Source organism: Haliotis cracherodii, unplaced genomic scaffold (assembly GCF_022045235.1).
Source record: "Haliotis cracherodii isolate W230 unplaced genomic scaffold, xgHalCrac1.p SCAF_2, whole genome shotgun sequence".
NCBI classification, from domain to species: domain Eukaryota; kingdom Metazoa; phylum Mollusca; class Gastropoda; order Lepetellida; family Haliotidae; genus Haliotis; species Haliotis cracherodii.
In genome coordinates, this window is record NW_027266275.1 from 46,417,117 (window position 1) to 46,441,984 (window position 24,868).

Consider the following 24,868-nt stretch of genomic DNA (forward strand, 5'->3'; position numbering starts at 1 on the left):
GTGGACATGTGTTGGTAAAGTACACGAATAAGAAATACATACTGCACATGTGACTGGATCATTCTTTGCTCATGATTCACACACAACAAGCAACGAAATGGAGCTTGAGGCATTAGTAAATAGGTTCTGGGAGGTTGAAACCATTTCAGGGTACACACCCTTTATGACAAGAGATGAGGAACTGGCTGTGGATGCTGTTAAAGAATCACTTACCTATGATTCAGAGAGGTACACTGTTGGTGTTCCATGGAAAGATAAGTCAAAGCTTCCTGTAAGTAATTATGATAGTGCTTTCAAATGTCTGAAACAAATTGAGAAAAGGTTATCCAAAGATGTCTCAATTCAATTCAGACAGCATATAGGGACGTGATATCACAGTATCTGAAAAAAGGATACATCACAAAAGTTCCTGAAAAAGAAGTCAACAAAAAATGTTGGTACTTACCTCATTTTCCAGTGGTCCGACCTGAACGAAATACAACGAAGGTAAGGATGATTTTCGATGAGTCATCAAGAAGTGATAGGGTGTCCTTAAATGATGTTGTTCTCCAAGGTCCAAAAATGCAGAATGATCTTGTTGAAATATTGCTAAGATTTAGAAAACATCCAATCGCAGTCATATGCAACATTGTAGAAATGTACTTGCAATCAAGATTACTGAAGCTGATCAACCGTACTTCAGATTTCTATGGAGATCAATGAATGTGGAGGAAGAACCTGATGTATATGAATTTTCATGGGTAGTCTTCGTAATGATTTGTTCACCATTTCTAGCACAATATATTACACAGGAACATGCTAAGGCATGCAAAAATCATCTTCCGTTGGCTGCAGACACAGTTGCCAAATCAACATACATGGATGACACAATGGATTCGGTAGAAACCGAAGAAAAAGCAATAGAGCTTTGTGATCAGGTGAATGACCTGTGGACTACAGCTGTAATGCATTCCAGGAAGTGGGTCTCCAATTCATTGAAGGTCCTTGAATGTATTCCAGTTGCAGATAGACTATCTGAAATTAATATTCAGATGACTGAACTGCCATCAGTGAAAGCTCTTGGGTTGCTCTGGAATGAAGAGAGTGATAAGTTTTAATTCCGCTACAACATCCCAAATGATCACTTTCAAATGTCAAAAAGAGCTTTCTTGAGGAAGATTGCTAAGATATTTGATCCATTAGGACTGTTAGCTCCATTTACCATTTGGGCAAAGATAATATTGCAACACATTTGGGTGTCTTGTGTAGGTTGAGATGATAATCTGCATCCTGATTTAGAAGAAAAAGTCTTGCAATGGTATAGGGAATTGGCAGATTTGAAGTCTTTATATTTCCCAAGATGGACAGAATTTAGAACAGAAATAGCCAATCCAAGCCTACATGTGTTTGTAGATGCATCACAAGATGCTTTTGGTGCAGTCATTTATCTGGTGAGTGTTAATGAACACAGGACTGCGAGTCAACTTGTAGCTGCAAAAAGTCATGTTGCTCCACTGAAGCCTATCAGTGTTCCACGACTAGAGTTGATGGCAGCGGTTCTTGGGGTGAAACTTCTGCTTGCTATTGCAAAAGGCCAAGAAATGTCACCTTATGATGCAAGGATCTGGTCAAGGATATTGAAGACTTACCCAGGCAAAGATGGCCATGTTAGAGTTGTAGATGTTAAAGTTGGGGGGTTGAGGTTGACTCGACCAGTTACAAAGATCTGTCCTCTCGAGTATCGTAAATAGTGCTGCTGTTTTCATGGAATTGTCATTGTTGTAAATAAGTTTGAGTTTTTGTAGTTTGTCAACTGGGTTGTTTTAATGAAGTATTGTTCAAAATAGATGATAGACAGGAGTCTATCATGGAAGGGGGCATGTTCTGAAGCGTCCGGGAACAAGTGTCATGTTCCTGGACACATTGGTTGATTCATAAGTACACAACAGCTTCGCGGAAAGCGTTAAAGTTGGCATGCAGCACGTGCTTCTTGCTGGATGAGAGCAGAATGCGCATGCTCTAGACACAGTTTATTTCAGTTGGCTTCTGGCGTTCATATGTGCAAGTAGTAAATGGATATCTCTCTCTAAGTTACCAAATAGTGAATAAGAATAGTACAGAAATAGAATAGAATAAAAATAGTTGAGAGAGTTACCCATTTACATTGTTACCATACGGCAACTTCAGTTTAAGTTTCAAATCCATTTCATTGTATCTTATTACATGTTCATTGTTCATTACATTACAAGGGGATTTCACGTTTAGTTGATTGCAAGGTAAGTTCATGTTTAGTTAATCTGAGTTTAGTCTTCCACTGCGAACCACATCATATGCTTCTGAAAGTTCATCTTTTTTGTAAATACCATTCATTTTACTTGTTTGTTCACTCATGCTGTTGATGATATTCCCCAAGCTTATTTGCTCACACTCTCACAGAGCAACGTTCTGCTACCATGAAAACTCTTAACTACTTCTGACTTCTACTGCATTTAATATACACCACTCAACATGACTGAATATGCCAAGATGAAAGTTTTTCTATTGATTAGGTTTATGATGTTAATTTGTTCATGAGCTCTCATGCTTCTCTGTGGTCCAGAGGATATAGATGTAGATTCCAGTAAGGTTGCTGGTTGTGAGTTCAAACCCAGGTTTCAGCAATGAGAATTTTGTATAATCTGAAATGTATATTGAAGCCTCAGTTTCACTTCTTCCTGTCATGTGATAAGGTGTGAGCACACAATCTCCATGCATTAGATGTACATGTGCTGTGTGATCCTCCATGTTGCCTGCCGATCACAGTCTGTATGAAAGTATGTTGGAGCACAAATGTAAGTTTTCTTTTTGTCTTTCTGACATTTTGTGATGATAGGTAAATGCACTTATATGCTATTGTACTTCTTGAGTTGAAAAAGTGAAATTAATGCATACATTTTGAGAAATGTCAAAAACATGTTTATATAGAAAATTTAGGTCTAAATGTCACAAACTAAATTTCTTTTACTTTGTATTGTAGTTTTCTAAACCTCGTCACCTCGTCACTGGAGGCATCATTTCAACGTTAACAGTTCGTGATGCAAACAAAACTTTCAGTGTGAAACGTTTAACGATATGACACTGACAATAAATTCCCTGTGATGCGAGCGTTTCAGAGTTTTTGTGTTCTTGCATCTATAATGACATGACATAACACAACCATGTGCACTTGTCAACTCTGCCAAGGGGACACAAAAGAAAGACTCGCTACGTCACATACAAAGTTAGTTCTAGCAACTTGTGATACCGGATGTTGCATATCTGAGGTATGTTGACAGTAATACACACTAATTTGCACCTAAAACATACATCTTTCTTAGTAAGCTCTAGCACCCCCTGTACAGTGCTTAATGAATTTGATAAAATTTGAGTTCCATTGCTGCTTCAACCTCAGCTGCAGCTGTCTGTCCGTGCATTTGTGTGTGTGGCTGCTTGTCCTAGTCTGGACTTATGCCAATTTTATAGTACGAGTGGAGATACCATGCTGCAGTTAAATATGGATACCCCACTCGAACACAGTATACACAGTAGACTCTGAGCCGACCACACGTTGTTTTATCCCTGTAATAACAATGCACTACTGCAATTGGTTTTCTCACTCACTCACTTATGACAAAAGTAACGGACTTCATATCTGATACAATGTACTCATGTAATACCATACAACACCCCTGGGGCATTTTACTGACATAAAATTGGATAACAGTGTCCGGTTCTCAGAATACACAATAATTTATGGCTATGGTGTAACAGAGGTAGGGTATTCAAAAGAATTATGAAATCTATAAAAACAAGTTATGATTCCATTATAATAATAATTAGATTTCCCTTTTTTCTATTTTGTAGAATCCTAAGTATCAGTTATATTAATCGGTCTTTTCATTGCTTTTGTGTGCCCTTGATCTTGAAAGAGGTTTTTCCCCCATGCCTGACAATTTGTCACACCTTCAGCAAACTCTTGATACATGACTTGACTCCTACCTTTTGCTGACACAGAGGTTGTTTAGATTCAGTAGATGCAGCAGCTTCTTCTTGTATCTCTTTTTTACTTGGGGCACTTACAGACAAAACATCATTTAACGTAGAACCAACTACCATCACTTTTGCTCCTTTTGTAATTTTCAAGTCTTTTAATGTCATGTCATCCTTTATTAAACCTAAAATGAAACAAAAAGTGTCATTAGCAACTGAAGTTATTAATGCAAAAATTGAAATAATGTAACAATGAACAATATCAGTTAAATATTTCTTGACATATCTTGCCAATACCAACAGGAGAGACAAGGCTGGATACCATATCCCCTCATTTCTTGGTTGCTAATCTTAATCATATTTGATTGATATTATGATTTAACAGTGCCATTTCACATAACATGTGGAAATGAACTATACTAACCAAAAAAGTAACGGTGCTACATTTAAAGTTCAATAAAGATACATTTATTCTGGAATTGAATAATACATCTTTCAATACATATTCATGATGACATCTCCTCAACTTTAAGGTGACCATTCACAATTTAAGCCATCAGGTGCTCAAAAAACACTTTTGTTTAACCATAAATAATGCCACAGATTGCTGAAAATCAACATCTACGAGTCGTGGGTATGCTGCAAACAGAAAATATCCAAACAAAGTTGCCAGACATTTTAATGTTCATCGAAACACAATAGTATCTGTATGGAGACATTGTATACATCAGACATTATGTACTCATGATGTGCAATGGGTTGGTCATCCACGTCTTGTGTCAAGTCAACAAGACTACCATATTCGGTTGGTTTATCTACAGAATCGATACCTGCCACATACATTAACAGCTCGGACAATTCCTGGGATTGAGACCAAATAGTGGCAGAACTGTACGAAATTGGTTGAGAAAGCACAACATCCAGAAATACACCAAGTTGTACTTCCACATGACTATCAGGTAGACAGCATCTGAGGTTCAAAAGACAAGTCTGTTCACAGATGAAAAAGTTCAGAGGTTAAAGTGGACAGCTCTGATGGTCATGCAAGGGTGCATCCAGGAGAACATTTTAGCGATGCTTGCATTAGTGATTATTGTCAGTTTGTCGACTCTCATAGGAGAACATAACATTGTTAATTTGAATAGTGTACGCTACTGAGACTCTGAGCCGACCAGTCCTTGTTTTATCTCCTTAATGACAAATGTAAGGCAAGGTAACAAGTACCATTTTTTCTAACATCTTTGGTATGGCGCTTCTAAGGATCAAACCACCAACTTTCCGCTCTTGGAATGAAAGGAAACTGGCTGATGAAGAAGAATTGATTGATAAAGATTCAAGAGCAATCGATCCATTAGTTTGATATTCCCAGTAACATCCTGCTGGAACAACAGGCTGGATCATATACTGAGTCAAATTAAAAACTTCACATTTTTAAAAGTAATCCCATATATGATATACAACGGACAAATGTATCAGAGAAGGTAATTTTTAATCATTAATGTCCAAAGAAGGATCTTAATTAACGGTGGTAACCATAATTTGTTCCAAGCACCTACAGTATTCGGTAATAACATCAACAGTTTAAATCATAAGTCCCAAGCACGAGAATCTGATGGCACACAAGTTCAGTAGCGTGTATGGCCACCATGTGCATTGACAACTGCCACACAACGCCTCCGCATGGACCTTGTGATGCTTGTGAACACATGATTGTGAAGACGATGACATTGTTGCTGCAAAATGGTGCCAAGATCTTGCAAATTCAGTGGTTGGTTCTAGAGAGTGCGCAGACTTCTGCCAAGAGCATCCCAGAGGTGTTTGATTGAGGTGGGATTGAAGTTGGGAGACCTTGACGACCAGTCCATGACGTTGACTCCCGCATTCTGAAGGAAATTCCTTGTCAAAATTGCTGTGTGGGGTCTGGCATTGTCGTGTTGGAAGATCAGACAAGGTGTATGTGCTGCCATAAAAGGCAGAAGTTCTGGTGCCAGAACCTGGTTGCGGTAAGCAGCAGCGTTGAGGTAGCCACGGATGACAAGAAGCCTGGAACGTGCATTGCCACAAAAAGCACCCCACAACATGACACCTCCGCCTCGAAATCTGTCAATTTCCTGTACACAACACTGGGCGTAACGTTCATGACGGCGCCTCCACACCCTCGCCCTACCATCAGCAAATCGAAGATTAAATCGGGATTCATCACTGAAGACGTCTTGACGTGCGGTATTATTGCCACGTGACCACTTGCATGTGAAAAAACACTTTTGCCACTATAGTGCTGTGCACATGATTTTGATCGATTCACCTGCACAAAAACAATACGTGGCCATTACTGTTTAAATACACAATAAGGGCCCACAATGATAACGGGTCAAAATGTTAAAATTTTAGGATTGTGAAGTTTTTAATTTGGTTCAGTATATTATTGCACTTGATAAAAAAAGGACAGTGTAAGCATACTTTCTTTCTCATGTCATGCTGATGGCATCAACTGCCAAGGCCTGAGATGATCCAGGATAAATTTCATGAAGACATCCCAAAGTGATGCACATATAACATTGACCACTTTTGTGAAACCCCAGAGCACGGATATGGTGCTGACAAACCAAGGATCATAATCAGGGAAAATCTGGGATTCAAACCCTCGATGACAGGATTTTGGGATTGGTATAGTTATCTTTTCTTCTGTAGCATAACACAGAGTCCAAAACATGTCTCTTCACTAGCAGATGCTCTCCACCAGTCACAAATGAGACTAACCTCCACTTGGTGCCATCTCTTTCATCTGGACTGGAGGCTGACACTCTTGGTGGTTGGGTGAACCTTAGAGTTCTTGCATCAGGATAAGTATACCTACGAATATCATAAATATTCTTATTCATAGAAATTATTTCTTATCCTGATACAACATCATGCAAACAGTTGGCAAACTGGTCTGTAGTTTTTTCGCTGGCCAGTCAGTAGCCTGGACCAGATTATGTACTTCACTTAAAGTTCTGCAGTTGTTGATACTTGGTGACAGTCCACCATCAATCCAAGATGAACACTGTGATTTGAATTCTGATGAACACTGTCATTTAAATTCTGTGAACCAGAATTATCTGGGCTGATTGGGCATGACAAAAACCAAGTGGATTCTGGATTGATGACAGGAACACTGGAAGCTTGTGAATATCGCCACAATAAGACTCATGTTAGACCAGCTTTCAACATGTCAGTTAGAACAGACAGGGATGAAGTTGCCATTCTGTCAGAGTGGACTATCCTCACCTTAACCTGGGATGTAACAAGCTCTGGTTTCCAGTGGCACACTGTCATTCAAATGGTAGAAATGAAATGGTCTGTCCAATAGGTGACCTGAGTGTGTTCATCTTGTTGATGTGTGCCACCATGAAGTTGTCTGTGTACTTTGGCCCCAACGTAATGGCTGGTCATGGAGACAAACTCCCAAAGATATTCAATGGAACATATTCCAATGCGACAAGTTCAAGTTGATCTTAATCCATAGGTGCAGGAAGAACAGGGGAGGCCTGGTTTCAAAGTGACATGACCTGTCACATTTTGTGTTAATGTGAGACAGCATACCTTGCACTGCCATTGGTGTACTGAGATGTCCTGCTCAAGTGTTTGGTGGATCTTGATCAATCTGTAGAAGATGGCTCCTTCTGGTGTCAAATTGTCTGCTCATGAACTGGAGTGTGTGAGCATCCAAACTGAGCAACTACCCCAGCGAGGACAAGAAGGTGCCTGTGAAAGAAGATGTGCTGTGGCAGGATCTAGGAATCTTGTTCTCTCAAAAAGCAGCCTCATCAGGAATGGGCACTCTTGTAAACAACAAAAGAGCTGAAGGAATTCCAAATGGAAGAACCTGCCAATGGAAGTGTCTCATTTGGAATAGGAACCTGACGGAATGTTGTTGCAATGGATGTATGGTGACGCAAAGACAAGCATCATACATATCCAGAGATGCCATCGGGGACTACATTCTGAAGTAGAGAGAAAAAGATGCTAACTAAAGGAAAGACGACACCAGTAACAAAGTATGTTTGATACCCACTGTTCGTCCATGATCTGTTCTCAGTTTTCCTAGAACACCTATAGTTGAAGATGTTAATAGGACAAATGTTGGTGACAGAAACTAATTGCCCAATGCTTGCAGCGAGTCACTTCTTGCCCTTTATGGATTGTCTTTCCACGTTCTTGTAGCTCAACTGCTTGTCCTTGCCTTTTCCAAAAGATGACTGACCTCCCATGTCAGAGGGACAAAAATGATGCAGCAAGTGACCCGTGTAGATAGATATACTTATTTCCTCCACTGTCAAGAAGAGTAGTACACAACTATACACGACTAGTCGTAACCAAAATAGCACCAAGTAGCTTACAACTCTTCAGTGTGCAAAGGCGAGTAAACCTCACTTCCTTCTAAACATCAACCCAATAGATGCAGAGGTTTGCAGAGGTGGGACTGAGTACTTTATATGTAATAGAGGTGCATTCTTAGGAATTATTAACAATGATAACTGGTATTGTTTTGATAATTCCTGTAAATCCTCTACCTCTATTACATCATTGCCAGAATATACCTGAGGGAAAGGCAGGTTCTGCCTCTAGTAAAACTCCCTGTACAGTTGACAGTAGAACATTGACCTATTGTTATTCTACTCTAAAAAAGCTATTTCCTGTCCTAATAGGAAATAACTTGTACTGAATCACCTCAAGAGGACTTGATAAATGTCATGAAACAGTCAAAACTGTGATACCCCAACTAGTTCTACTGTTATATTTGCTGATATTCAGGTTTGTGACATACTGTAAATCATGAAATTAATGCGACCGTGAATTTAATGAAACTTTGCATTTATACCTCCAAAATGACTATCAACAATAATACGGCCTCACTGCACACTTTGAATAGAGGAAATAGCATCTTCAATGTAAACACAAACACGGTTTATTGAGCAGCAGTTGTAACAAGTATATAACAATGTCATTTAAAGAATAGGAATTACACAATAGGCATCTGGTGAGTTATCATTGCTGGGGTCAAGAGTTCTACCCGTTCATGTCTAACTAGGCATCATTGACCACTCCAGTCAGTTAACTGTTGTTGGTTCAATTATTTTATTGCCTTTGAGCTTCCTTAATGCCAGTCAACGGAATAAACATATGAACTGTGTGCTGTTTTCAGGAAAACACTGTTTATTGTTATTATGGAAGTGCTTTACTCAGTGCTAATAAACAGTGTTATTTGCTGTTTGATTGGTTTAAGGTAATGATATGTATCATTCCACTGGGGATGGGGTGGGGGGAGTCGCATTGATTTTGAGTCACATTTTTGGCTAGGGGTCAGCAGTCATATTCATTGGGAGGTGCATTAATTTCAAGATTTACAGTAATCAGATGTTTAAAAACCATCTATCAGACCAACATTTCTAGTTTTGACATCACTTCTGAATGTAGTATCATCACTAGCTATCTTGATGACGTAATTTCTGGTTCTTTATGACATCATTCCTGTTCTTAGTCTCTTCCGGTATTAAATTCATAATGATATCATTTCTAGTCTAATTTGATGTCATTCTATGATGTTGCTTCTAGATACGAGGGCTGGTCAAAAAGTTCTAAGCCTAACAAACAATACCCACAATTATAAAAGTGTTCTATATTATATTATTCAACATAATCTCCCTGCTTTTCAATACACTTTTCATATGAACAGTGAAGCTTCCAGTCAGAAAGAAATTTTCTGAAGCCACCCTGAAAAAAACATTCACAGCAGCTTTGAGCTCATCGTTGACATCATACCCCTTTCCACGAAGGTGTTCTTTCAGTTTAGAAAACAGGTGGAAATTACTTGGTGCCAAGTCTGGCGAGCATGGAGGGTGAGGAAGCTCTTCGAACACACATTGTCACACAGCCAACTTGGCAAGTCAAGAGGTGTGTGAAGAGGCATTGTCATGAAAAAGTAGAATTCCAGCAGTCAGCATTCCTCATCGCTTTTCTTACATAGAACCTCTCACGCGATGAAGCAATTAGCATAGTAGGCATCGGTAATCGTCTTTTGACTTTCTAAGTAATTAACAAGGATCAAATCCTTGGCATCCCAGAATACAGTGGCCATAACTTTTCTTCACTGATCTTGAAGACTTGAATTTCTTTGGTGCTGGCGAAAGCGGAATGGTGCCATTCCATGGATTGACGTTCAGACCTCGGGATCATAATGGTAGACCCATGTTTCATCACCTGTTACTAATCTCTTTTTCCAAGTTCGAAATTATTAGTGCCATCGTGCCGAGTGGACACCTAAAACTGTAATGGAACTATGAATTCCTTACCTGTGTGCCCCTTTGGCACACTTAATTTTTCAATGAAAGTGACTGACGAGTATTTCTGTTGATTATTATGACTCGTATGTAAAAATAATTTTTATAAGTATGTGCAAACCAAATTGAATTTCCTTTCTAGAAAACGATGACCAACACAACTGAACTTTTTCAACACTGAGTCCCCAGACACCGCAGGCCGGTAGACCGGACGACAAAGCTGTAGTCATGTCAAAATAATGTTTAACTTTATGAACCTACCTGTCATATCATTAATTAATTAAATCTATCATGTTTCACAATGTCTGAAATACATATTTTATTTCAGTTTATTAATTTTTATCGATAGATTAAAAAGATTATTTACTAGATCTATTTCCTGCAATGTTATTGAAAATAAAATTCTCGGACACACACTTCTACAATGGGTCAAGATTGAACAAATCAAAGAGCAAAATAAAAACGGGTCAATCAAATTGTTAAATATATCAGACAAAGTACCAAATAAAATCAACAAAAACATCTCTTAAAGTTGTCAATCTTTCTTCAAAGTTATTATTTATATCTTTTCGTGCGATCGGGGGTAATGTTAGTCAAATGACATCTCAAATGGCTTTTGTCGCCTTGTTTTCTCCGCACGGACAGTGTTTAATGCCAAATTATATGCATGAAAAATCACAACTCGTAATCTGGCACAATACATCCACAAAGTTTTATGTTCTTTATATAGGTTCCGATTTCCTGCTTAAAAGGTTCAGAATAACATGATTTAACAAAAACCTTTCATCAAAATCTGAAATTCATCATACACGAGGACAGAACCATTGGTGTAATTTGATTGACTGCTTTAGGTCACATGCTCAAATTTGACCAATCACGATTCTAATAGCAGATTTTGGCAAAGAAAGCGCCGTTAGAAACCAATAAAATCGCATGTTACAGTCATGTAAAAACATGACGAGTTTACTATCGTGTAGATGACAAAATCAGCTTAGTAGATAATAGTGTGTCACATGGCACATGTTATTCATACGAAGCTTCTAAACGGAGATATTTCTTCATGTTACTGAATGGACAGCTGCTGTTATCGGGAAAATGATGATGACAGATATTATTTATAATTCTTTTAAAAATAATTTTCTGATTACGTAAACAATAAAAATAAAACCACACTCAAATTCAGTTGTAAATGCTTTATTTAAATAATGTGATAAACATAACTTTCATATGTATAAACAGTAGGATTAGACCTTTCAAATGGTGTATAACATGTAGTAGCAAAGATGTTTTACAAGCAGATAATAGGCTGAAATCCCAGACATTATCAAAGTTGATGACTGTGGCTCAGTGCATACAGGGGAGAAGAGGGCCAGAAGAGGGACCACACCCTATGGTGAGTGAGTGAGTGAGTTGGGTTTAACGCCGCTTTTAACAGTATTCCAGTTATATCGCGGCGTGTCAGCTTAATGTGGGAGGAAAGCCCGAAGTGATGCAGGTCTCAGACGTTTACCACTTCGGTGAAACCCACGAGCACGGGTATGGTGCTGACAAACCTAGAAACATAATTGGGGCGAACCGCACACCCTATGGACACAGAACAGCTACAACTGTAACTGATCAGTGCACAGCTGCTACCAGTTGTGAACAATAGCTCTTAAATATTGAGACTATTATAATTAGTATTGCAGTATTTAACTAAGATTCGAGCAACGAGTAACCAGAGTGAGTGAGTGAGTTTGATTTTACATAGCTTTTAGCAATATTCCAGCAATATCATGGCAAGGGACACCAGAAATGGGCTTCACACATTGTACCCATGTCGGTAATCGAACACAGGTTTTCGGCGTGACGAGCGAACGCTAGAACCACAAGGCTACCCAACCACCCCCCGGGTAACCAGAAATTAGTAACTAGAGTGATGGGTGTTTGAATTTTCAGATTTATCATTCATTTTAAGTATAATTTTACTTGAATAAACACTATGACAGTCACTTGACTTGTATTTGAATTATGATTTACTATTAAAACAGTTTCAGAAGCCAATCATGTATTTCCTGGCACACCTAAAAATGTGAGGGCACACTTAATTTGTCATAACTGTGCCCATTGGCACACTTGAAATAAATTTAATTTCGATCCCTTTGAATTGGATGAAAGCCTCCTCAGTTAGCTCCAAATTTTCTGTGGCAATGTCAGTACCTTTTTCCTTACAATCAGAATTTAGAAACTTTGGAGCTCAATGCGAAGATATCTTATTCATCTGTAAATGTTCATGAATAATAGTTTCAGTGGATCCATGGCTTACCGTATTTTCTTGAGTATAGTGCGCACCCATGTATAATGCGCACCCCCCTCTAGCGGGTTCAATATTTTTGGAAAAAAGAAATTTGAATATTATGCGCAGAAAACATTTACACCGACCCTTTCAGCGAAGTCCGGCAAACGAACGGGTGCTGAGAAACTTCCGTCAGTACAAATTCAAAATTTGTGATAAAAAAATCAGCAGACATATTTATTTACCGTTTAAATAGTATTGATTGTTCTGCTAGGCATTGTTTTATATCTAGGGATTAAGATTACCTTGTGTATTTTCTCGTAAACTAAGCCGGAAACAGCAATCAGCTGTACACACGTTTTCTTGGAATCGACCGGTGATTCGGTCAAGACACACACAATGATATAACTTTATAGGATTTTTGATGCAAGGATCGGCAACAATTGTATCTGAAACTATTTTATTTATCAGGAATAATATATTCCATTATTTTCTTAATTAAATGCAGCCTTTACTAAACATATTTAAAATAATAATATCCCTAAGCGAAGCAGCTGATCGCTATTCCTGGGTATTATTTTTTACATGGAACATGTCTGACCAGTCACCGTCAAGGCTCACGCGCAGGGGATCACGTGAGCGCGAGAATTTCATGTTGACATAGAATCGTCAAACAAAAACAAATATGACTTTTAACGAGTCAAAGTATGTCATTTATGATATATATATCCATTCTCTGTCAACTAAAGTTCGTTTCAAGGCGTCAATAGCGGTATTCTGACCGTGGTTGCTGTTAATAACGGTGAGTTGTGCGATCTTCCGATCGCTTCACACACGATTTCGCCGAAATTAATAAAAACAATATTATAAGGAATTTTGAATAAAATTAATAAAGTAAGTTACAAACATAAGTCCAGAAATACAAAGAACACTTTTTATAGACAGACAGTGTAATTACATAATTATTTTGCGTACTTCAGTATGGATTTGTTGACATGGTATTTCCGGTGTTTCGTGCTCACGGTAATGTCTTTCCATGGGGGAAAAAAACATCCAAACTCATAATTCGTGTATAATGCGCACCCCCCTTCTACACAGCTGTGTTTTTTGGAAAAAAAGTGCGCACTATACTCAAGAAAATACGGTACACATGCTTCTTCCTCAACTACAGCAATGGTAATATCTTCAACTGGCTGTAACTAATAATCAAGCGTCCTCAACAGACCAAATACACTTGCAATCAACTACTCAAACAATGAACTACATTTTATTAGTTCATTTTGTTATGGCCCATAGTTGAAAGTTAGTCAGGCTTAGAACTTTTTGACCAGTCCTCATAGGCGTATGGGATGAAATAACCTTGATCTCTGTTGATTGATGGCTTGTTGCGGCAAATGTGAACTGCTTCTGGAAGCTTTCTTTCAGTGAAGTCATGGAGGTTGTTGGAGAGGAGTAGTATAGATGATGGGGGTTCTGGCTCACTTTCACTGGAGCCAGATTTATATTCCTATACTGCCACTACAGAGGGATTTTGTATGTAAAAATGATGATGTGATTCAATGATCCTCATGAGATTAAGCTAAATTGACTCTAGCTCACCGGCCCCCACAGCCAATCAATGCTCCTATTATATAAATTTTTATAGACAATAGCAGTTTTACCACAACCCCACTGGAGCCGGATTTATATACTTATACTGCTACTAGAGAGGGATTTTTTTATGTCAAAATGATGATGTGATTCAACAATCGTCATGATTCGTATTAAAAGCATCATCAATATTAATTAACAATGGATAAAATTTACTATAGCCCACAAGGATATTGGAAAGGTATAGGAGCAATTAAAAAATTAGCCACTGCGGCTAAGGTATCTAAAGAATTGGCTAAGGATTGGTTAAAGAAACAAGCGATGTGGCAAATATACTTACCGGCACCGCGTTATATCCCGAGGAAGAAGTTTGATATCTTTACAACGAATGATGTTCATCAGGCTGACCTCTTGTTTCTTCCCCATGATAAGGTAAGACGCAAAACGTATCAATACGCTTTAACCGTAGTGGATGTGGCTAGTCGCTACAAGGAGGCTGAGCCATTAACCTCGAAAGATTCAACAGAAGTAGCTAATGCGCTGAGTCGCATTTTTAATCGCGGACCACTTACATGGCCCAAGTTATTCAAGTAGATCCTGGTCGCAAGTTTATGGGATCAGTAACTTAACTGTTAACAAAGCACGGTGTCACAATCAGGCGTGGTTAAAAAGAGGCCCACCATAGCCAAGCTATTGTCGAAGATTTAACCGAACATTAGCGGAACGTTTGTTTGGATATCAGTATGGGATTGAAATGAAATCAGATCGATTAAGATCAACTGAATGGGTGACACGATTATCTGCTGTTGTATCAGCGCTAAATAATGAAGTAACAAGATTAATCGGGAGAGGAACCATCCGCTGCGATTAAAATGAAATCTGTGACTTCTGAATCTTCAGCACCGAGGAGAGGCAAAGAACAAATACTTCTGGATAGAGTAAGCGTAAGATATTTATACCAGCCCAGTGAACTCGAAGGAGCCCAATGTCGTGCAACTGATCCGATTTGGTCTCTTAAGACATATAACATTAGTCGATTGGTTATGAAAGAAGGAGAGCTTATTCTTTATTATCTTAAAGATGGACCGGGCAGGGCATTTGTTCGAGAAGAGTTGCTCATAGTTCCCAAAGATACAGATACCACCATAGGCAGTTACACCCTCTTTATCAATCCATCTTTGTATCTAAGGGGGATAATAATGTCTTGTTCATTCTTAATCCATATATCCTGTGATTGACACTTCTTAAAGTGTTCATCTCGTGTTTGAATGTTCTACCATTGAATAATGCTTCTTTATACTGTTCGTGTTTGATATGCTTTTTTACCTCATACTTCTTAACACCCTTAGTTTTTCTTATCTCTCCATTTTCAGACTTCTTTATAGAATACATCTTAGGTCTTAATCCGACATACTCCGCTATAGGGGTCCCAGGACATTCATCCTTCATCTTACCTAACACCTTTTTATTTACTACACTGTGCAGTGGATTATCTTTTGGGTAATCGCTCGTATCGTACATATCTATTTTTTCTGCCATATCTTTATACACATCCTTGGTTTGTATTTCCATCAACAAAGAATCTATGCCGGTATATAACACCTCACACCTATCACCATACTGCTTCTTAAGTTCGTTGAAATAAAAGTCATACATTAAGTGTTTTGACAAGTCAAGAATACTCATACCAACTTACACCGGTCTGTTGAATTTTATATTACTTTTCTACATATGTAGTGCGGCTAAGACGTCATCAAATATCTTGCTTCTGTTAAAAGCCGGACTGGCTATAAGTTTCCTGAGTCTTTCTTCCTCATTAGACCTGACTAATTTAACATCAACACGCTTCCTTAGATTCTCCATAGTTTTTCCAAATACTGAGTTATTCATGAGCTTATACATTAGTTTCATGCCTAACAACTGGAGATTTCTGTAGTGAACTATATATTTTGTCTTATCGATCAAATTTGGTACGAGTTTTTCTACGTTAGCTAACCTTGTGTTACCCATCAAGGAGTATTAATATTCCTACATCCAATCAATATTAACCATTAATCATTCGGGAGCTAGCGGATAACTGTTATGATCTTTGTATAACTCTGTTGGATATTCCAAGTCAACTTCTAGTATGTACCCTTTATCGGAATCTGTGGGGATTGATATCACATCGATATTATGAATATCAACCCACTCAAAACCACCCGTGGGTAAAGGTTGACTCATAGCCCATCCATACAAATTGTTGGCGTCGAGATATAATATGTGCATATGGGGTTTACTTGGATCATATCCTTCCACAAATTTATTATTAGACTTAGAATACCTTTTCGCTGTCATTGATATACCACCTCCTTATCCTTTCTCAACAAACAACTGCATATCGCAATCTGTGAGTAATTTTAGTTCTACACCGGTCTTCTTCAACAATGCATCCCACGATAGTCCAGGACTGGAATAGTACCATCCCAGATCCAAGCGGTATTGTTTTAAACATGTCTTTCTTAATATCTCGAATATATCGGCGAGTAACAGTACATCGGTTTTTAAGTACAGATCGTGATAATCACCTAAATTCTTACAACCTAATTTATCCCACACCGTTAGAGCGTGTTCATAATCGGCATCTGTTATTTTAGATTCTGTTAAGTTACTATAGAATGATTCAAGGGGTGGTAATTTAGTTTCGTTGAATCTAGACCAATCATTCATATATTTGTAGGGATATACACCTTTTCTCAACAACAAATGCAGTGTTAACCGATCAGTATATTGATTTGTTATTGCGAAGTCATCGGGATTGTTAACATTAGCTAAATTGTCCAGGGAAGATAACAGAAACTGTACTATGAGTCTATGAATCTAAGTCCATTACTTTGTTTGTTCTGGCTTTCCCATCCTTGTCGAGAATGAGATATATTTTTTCATATTGTTAGGAATGCACGTTAAACCACCATCAGTCTTTGAGATAGTTTGCATGATGAGATGAGAATCATATCCTCTTAGGTTAGGAAACACAATGGGGATGGGTATTGTTTGAGAATTCATTTTTAGTTTCAATTCACACTTGTTATGCTTGGCTCTCCGATAATTACCCGTGACGTGGCAATGATCTCTTACGGAATCCCCATTGAGTGGTTTATTACAAACATGACAAATCGTTGACTTCTTATAGGCCCTCCAATCATTCCTCGTCATACACATGGGTTTCTTACACGATAAATTTTCCCTGACTATTCTCTGTTCGTTGTGTAGGTATTCTAGGAACTTTCCCGCTGCATCGGGACCTCTTTAAATCACAGGCGGGTTAGTTTTCCCATCATACCGTACAACTATATATCCAAACCCACAAGGAATATGTTCTTGAGTTTTGTACGTAAAACTACATTCAGTATTGTGTTCGGTATTTTCTAAAGGTTTGATAAGTGCTTCAAAGTCAGCGTAAATTGTGTACGGTTCTGGCATTTGATTACAATAATGTTCAAATTTTAATATATTTTTTCCCTCTTTAGGCATATCGATCCTGATAGCAGTTTGCCCAATACCTCTGCAGTCTTCTTTATGCGCTTCTAATAGATCCTGTCTGCTGTACCCATGCAGGCATCTTTCGCAGAAATATTTCTTTTCCTTATGGGTTGTTTGATCAGAAATGAATTGATTCTGGGAATATATTCCGGAGCGGAGCTTATCCTGTGTACTACAATTCCTTTAGAAGAATTTCCGAAAACATTTATAGCTAAATTATTTTGCTTTTCCGCCTTATCAATTTGCGAGATTGGTGTAGGTTCATCTATACCATCAAGGTTGAGCCTGTCGTGGGGATAGCTCGAAGGTCTATCAGGATCTTTGTCAGTGGGAAACAATGCAGATCTTATCATCATTCTGAAACAGTCATCGCCTTTATTTTTTATATTAATTATGGCTTCTATTTTTATAATCCAAGGGTTAATCTATATAAGATCCACCTTTGAAAGGGATATAATTTGCTATATCTAAATATAAACTATCGATTTTATCCACACCCCAACCCGAGTCCAACGTTCTAAAGTTTCTTGTATCCATTGAATTGATGCATCTAATGATGCGCTTATAGTATGAGATTCAGTTATAACTTCTTGATTGCTCCAGAAATAAGGTTCGGTATATTCGGTGTCATTTTTACTCAATGACATTTTAACCGTTAGCTGGTATTTTATACTATTTAAATCATCTAACTCCTCGTTAATATTGCTCGATACGATGGGCTAAACATCATTAACATCCATGTTGGAATTAATATCCATCTTCCAACCTCTAAGATATTTACCGTCTGTGGGTACAAATCTTTACTGAACGGGTTGATTATTTTTATCATCTGGTTGATTTTTATCAACATCATCTGGTTGATTTTTATCAACTTTCAGTAAATCAATCAATTCAGCTTTTCTCATTCGAGAATAACCTCTCAGCCCACTCTTTTTTTTTGCTTCAGTTTGAGTTCTCTAACAGTCTGGGGTTTGTTGTATTCCAAACCGAGTAAATCAATCAATTCAGCTTTTCTCATTCGAGAATAACCATGTAGACCACATTGTTTGCCAAAGCCTTCAACTCTCTCACAAAAACCATTGTGATTTAATGGTATATGCAAAATGAGTCAAATCTCTAAATGGTTGTTTTTCATATATCTAATTACGTATTCTCCCCAACCTATTCCTCTCATTGAGGTAATCTCTCTTCCTAGCGTAAATAATCTGGTTCCAGACCCTATCAGCGCTGTGTTTCTTTCATAAACAATAACAACCTTTGACCCCTATCCCACATACAGAACACGTATAATTTATATTTCCCTGTCTGATGTAATAGGCATGTATACCACAGTATATACCAACACAACACTGGTTGCATTGAATTTTTTTCCCCATGAGTGTAAATCTGCAGATTCATGGTTATACATCTATCATATAATTTGTCTAAATGCAAATCACATCTCCACTGGTGAGCAGTTGAGTCATCGCTATTTATAGCTTATGCGTAATTGTGCAGCTGAAAATTGCAACTGCTGACAACCCAAGCATTATAAATGCTATTTCACGGTCTTTCTGAGCCTCTGACGGTGTATATAACTGACTTATTGTTGGCCTCGGCATTGGGTCAAGTGTCTTTCCATAAACAAGGAAGTATTTGTGCATGGCAAATTCAACATCCTTAAACGTTTGAATTGAATGTCCTTGCATACGCAGTTCATCGTTAATAAAATCTAATCTCAACATCCTCTGTCTGGCCCATTGTGACTGGGCTGTTTCGAGTTGTTCTAATGCGTTATTATGTCTTTTCTGCTCCTCTCCTCTCATACTAGAAAATAACAAATTACTCCCCGAAAAAGCTAGAGCATTAACAATAGCTCCACCGACCATCATCACAATTGATGCCATGGTATGTTTATATGTTTATAAAATATTCAAATGTTTAATTACTTCATTATGTCTTCTGGGATAAGCCCTTGTTTGATCAGCATATCTTTTGTTGCCATTGCTAATCCTATATTGAGAATCATCATACCGATATCATAACCATTAAAATCTAGCTTGGGTGGTGTGGCTTTAGTAATCATTTTAGCTGTACGGGCATAGCCAATGGCCAAGCCACTGACCACCGCTGAATGATATGTTGCGTTCACCAACATTTTACCATCTGTAACTGGAGTAGTCATGCTTTTATAACATTACATAGGGACTTAACTCTAATTGAACCTCATCTAATTTTTGAACTTGTGGTGTTTTCTCTTCTCCAGCCTTAAAAAACCATACTGCTGCTATAGCAAAAATATAGCAGAAATAATAAACTGTTGTAAAAGAATGAGGATTTCAAACCACATTATTACATAATAACCGCTCATGTTCTATTTATCTATTTATCTATTTTTGCTATATTTTTGCGAAATTTTGCTATATTTGCTAAAATTTCCTATAATTTTGCTATATTTGCTATATTTTTTCTATGCTATGCTCCATATGTCGTTCGGAGAATGCTTAATATGAAAGCATATCTTTCTTTTTGGTAAGTTCTTTACTCGCACTGCAGTCGTCTATTATGAAAAGGGTTGACTTTCCTTTTAATTTTTCGTGACATACTCGTAAATAGTCTTGTAAATGATCGCCCGGAACAACTTTGTACACCCGGGATCATTCATTACCCAATTCCTTGCTAGGAATGTTTTATTAACACTTATAGTCGGACACAGAATAATAATATGGGCGAAAACATCCTGATAATGACTTTGTAAAATATCTAGAATAAAAGCTCTTTTTCCGCTACCTGTTTGCCAACAGATGATAGCGCAGTGTGGTTCTTTAGGTAAAAGATTATTAATAGATCGCTTGCACAAATCTTCCATTCTGTATATTAAGTTGCGCATCCATAATCACGTACAAATATATGTTTAATTTACCAGCTGCTTCCTGGCGTTTCATTATCTGTATAGTAACACCCTCACTGGCATTTTCTATTCTACTCCCACTACTGTGTAGTTGGTCATCGTCTGTGGTTCGCATGTCGAGCCATAGCCCATACTTCATGGTAACGAATTCAGCCATCGTTACACCTGGGCTTCGTTTTATAAAAGGGAGTGTTTTAATCTCATCCCACTGTTGATATGCTTGCATACCTTGACTATATAGTTGATTAGGCACGCCCTCGAAAGTCAATTCTACTTTTGTTTATCTTGGGTAGAACGCCTAGGTATCTCTTGCAAATGCTCCAAAAGAGTCCTCGAACAACATTAAAATACCCTTCAACGATCTAGCGGGTTACTGGTTACGAATTTGTCTGCCTAATTCAGGATCTGTTATCATATCATACTCCAGTGAGATATTGTCAATAGAATAGCTAGGATCTTCAGTAGCTTTGATTACTAGGCTGTAGTCATTAAAAGTGAGTTTGTATTCAATCCCTTGCTTGGAATGTTTTATTAACACTTATAGTCGGGCACTGAATAATAATATGGGCGAAAACATCCTGATAATGACTTTGTAAAATATCAAGAATCAAACCTCTTTTTCCGCAACCCGTTTGCCCGCAGATGATAGCGCAGTGTGGTTCTTTAGGTAAAAGATTATTAATAGATCGCTTGCACAAATCTTCCATTCTGTATATTAAGTTGCGCATCCATAATCACGTACAAATATATGTTTAATTTACTAGCTGCTTCCTGGCGCTTCATTATCTGTACAGTAACACCCTCACTGGCATTTTCTATTCTACTCCCACTACCGTGTAGTTGGTCATCGTCTGTGGTTCGCATGTCGAGCCATAGTGCATACTTCGTAGTAAGGAATTCAGCCATCGATACACCTGGGCTTCGTTTTATAAAAGGGAGTGTTTTAATCTCATCCCACTGTTTATATGCTCGCATGCCTCGACTATATAGTTGATTAGGCACGCCCTCGAAAGTCAATTCTACTTGTGTTATCTTGGGTAGAACGCCTCGGTATCTCTTGCAAATGCTTCAGAAGGGTCCTCGAACAACATTGAAACGATCTAGCAGGTTACTGGTTACGAATTTGTCTGCCTAATTCAGGATCTGTTATCATATCATACTCCAGTGAGACATTGTCAAAAGAATAGCTAGGATCTTCAGTAGCTTTGATTACTCTGCTGTAGTCATTAAAAGTGAGTTTGTATTCTAACCTATCACATAGGGATGCTTGATAAAAGGGCATGTGACTATCTAGTAATTCAAAGTCGAGTGGAATATATAATCGGTTACCAAATGCATCAGCAACGGCCTTATCTTCTACGATGGTATTATCGCCACTATCAGCACCCACACCTCTCACTGTGTTCTGATTACAAATACCTTGGTACTGTAAGTTTTCCTGTTCTTTAGCCATTCTCCAAAAATCTATGTAACAGAAGTATACATCTCTATCGTCAATACTCAAAACCTCATTACCGCTAATTTTAATCGCGATTTTCTTAACAATCACATGACCTATGTTCTGAACGAGCTCTCTGTTAGCGTCGACAGAAGTCAAATTAATTGTAAATGATAGTCGTGCAGTTCCTGGAACTATCACATCATTAGCGCCTAGATTAGGAAAGATCCAGAAGTGTTTGATTCTGATCAATAGTACTCAGGTTATTAGTTATAGTTACAGACTGGCGAATTGCTTTGACCCCTAATGGATCCCGAAGTCTACGTTGTGGGTTTAACTTGTGTCCGTATTGCGAAGACATTGTTTATATTGAAATGTAACCTTATGTTCAATATAAAAAATGGATGATTGTGATCTAGATAACCTAACTGATACTAGTACAATCGAAGAGGGTACCGATGAAACCAGCTTTACGAATCGTAACAATGAACTTTTGAAACCAGCCGTTAATGATTATTACAATGCCTTAAAAGAAACTCCTATTGGTCGTGACTATTCAAAGTTTACGATATAGTAAAAGAATATTGCGACTGCATGGCTCTCCGGATATTGATCTTATGAATTCTCGTACTCGTAAGCCCCTAGCCTTGTCTACAATAGCCAGTAAACGTGGCATCAACATTGTTTGTAATGAATTAGGTTTTGTAGAGTACACACGAGTAAAAACTTTCTGCAAAGACTACTAAGGTTCTTCGGACTGTGTAAACTGAACTTGGTGCCATAGATAAAGATAATTTGGAAGAAAGCTTGAAGCCTGCCTCGGACAGACTCAGAGAAATCTTGGGATACCTACTACAATAATTCCACATTACAGGTACTATCCTTTGAATACAATATAAGGGAATTACAAGGCTTTGACAAGGCAATGCAAACTCATCAATAACATAGCCAAGCTATCTGAACTCGACAAGCATATAGCTTATGAAAAAAACCAAACTTGAACAGGCGGGGGATGAATTCAGTAGACGCCACATTGCGGAAAGATTGCGTAACTTAGAAGACAAAAGATCAGCCCGCCTCGAAGCGGCATCTAGTAATAGAAAGGCACTTCGTTCACAAATCAGTCAAATTCGAAAAACTATCGATCAAGTCCTCAACGATGATACTACACTGGCCGATAAAATTAAAACATTGTTCAGAGAACAGGGGATAACCATTGCCAGTATTTTAACTGAATTGGGATTTATTATATCAATTTTGACTCTCGCCTTAACTGGTGGAGGTGGACCACCCACACCACCTAGTGATTAAAAAGGTGTAAAAGAGTGGATAAAAAAGCATTTAAAGGCATTAGGAGAAGCACTGGGTAAGCTAGCTGGGAAAGCCCCGTCTGCACTTCCCAGTATAATAGGGAGTATTGTTTCCTGGGTCTTGAATTTATTAGCTAAATTAGCTAAATGTCAAATTTATTATTTTAGTTTGTGCACAAACAACTAGTACCTTAGCCGCAGCTTCTCGTGCTTTAAGTATCCTACAACGTCGTATATTTTTATTATGAACTGTCATCACTTGTACATCGTACTCCATTTTTCTGCTATGGATCAGGTTACATTTACCTATCCCACAATTCAATTCTTGTCGGCAACGCATGCGCAAACCCATGCTTCTGACGTCACTCACTAAAGCCTATTTAACCCTTCACTTACCATCCGCTCATTCTCGTTTCTATCAAAGCCATCTCGTTTATGCTTCTCGTCATCGGCCTTAATCTCGATGTTATTTTGACATCCATTATTGTGTCGTGTTGCCTATTGTCCTACTCTGGGCCAACATGTCTGCAAGCAGAGGGAAACAACACCTTTCGTCTAGACGACCTCGTAAAGGCAAAAGTGTCAGCGGCTCAACTTTGGCCCCAGATCACAACAAACAAGATGGCAACCTCACACCTCGCTCCAGTCGACCTAGCACAGCAAAAAAAGGGAAGGTTTCCGTCTTCCGGAAACCTTCCGGATACCTTCCCATTTTGGATCCGGCCCGGATACCTTCCGGAAACCTTCCAAAAGAAATGTCAAAATTTGGAGGGTGCATTTTGTTCACTTAAGTGTGAAACACATAAAAAAATTAACTTGAAAATACCAAGCATTTTGAAGGTTGTTGAAGGCATCTGGAAGGTTTCCGGAAGGTTTCCGGAAGGTTTCCGGAAGGTATCCGGATGCAAATTTTCTTCATGACTTGCTTCTGGTAAATAATGTTAGCCTGTGCATTACAAGTACCTGTTGTAATATTCTGTGTTATTTTAATGGTAAATATCCTCCTAAAACATTTTTGGAGAAGAAAATTGTTCAATTTCATATTTTGTCCTTTTCGGATGTTAATGGTATTTAATGAACAAACATCAGTTCTTGTATAATGATATCCTTAAATTTCATGTCCAGACTTCCAGTTTGTACTGAGAAAAAGAAAAAGTTACAGGTACCTGTTGTAATATCCTGTGTTATTTTAATGGTAAATATCCTCCTCAAACTGAGATATGTGGGCATGCATTGTTCACAAGTTGTTTTGCGACATGGGTCCAATGTGTGAAGCTTATTGCTGGTGTCCGCCACCATGATATTGTTGCAATATTGCTAAAAGTGGCAAAACAGCATTCTCACTCAGAAAAAAATGGAAAGTCATTGGCTATGTGCTTTGGCATTTGGCCCTGGTGAGATTAACAGATTAGTTTTTGAACGGTATCAGTACTTGTTATATCGGGACAGTGTAGTTTCATGGGAATATAAAACAGAATACAATTGTCCCAAATTGGTGCATAAGACTAATGGCATCCATAGAAAACACCTAAA

General features: G+C 38.1%; 1 protein-coding gene across 2 annotated transcripts in view; it reads right to left on the minus strand.

Moving 5' to 3' along the window:
- The window catches only part of LOC139469180 (ubiquitin domain-containing protein UBFD1-like), a 280,993-nt gene that overhangs the window by 160,407 nt on the left and 95,718 nt on the right, over window positions 1-24,868 (minus strand). For both annotated transcript variants that reach the window (XM_071251314.1, XM_071251315.1), the window contains exon 5: window positions 3,997-4,172. In XM_071251314.1, the coding sequence (XP_071107415.1) occupies window positions 3,997-4,172 (176 nt within the window). The remainder of the gene's footprint in view (window positions 1-3,996; window positions 4,173-24,868) is intronic.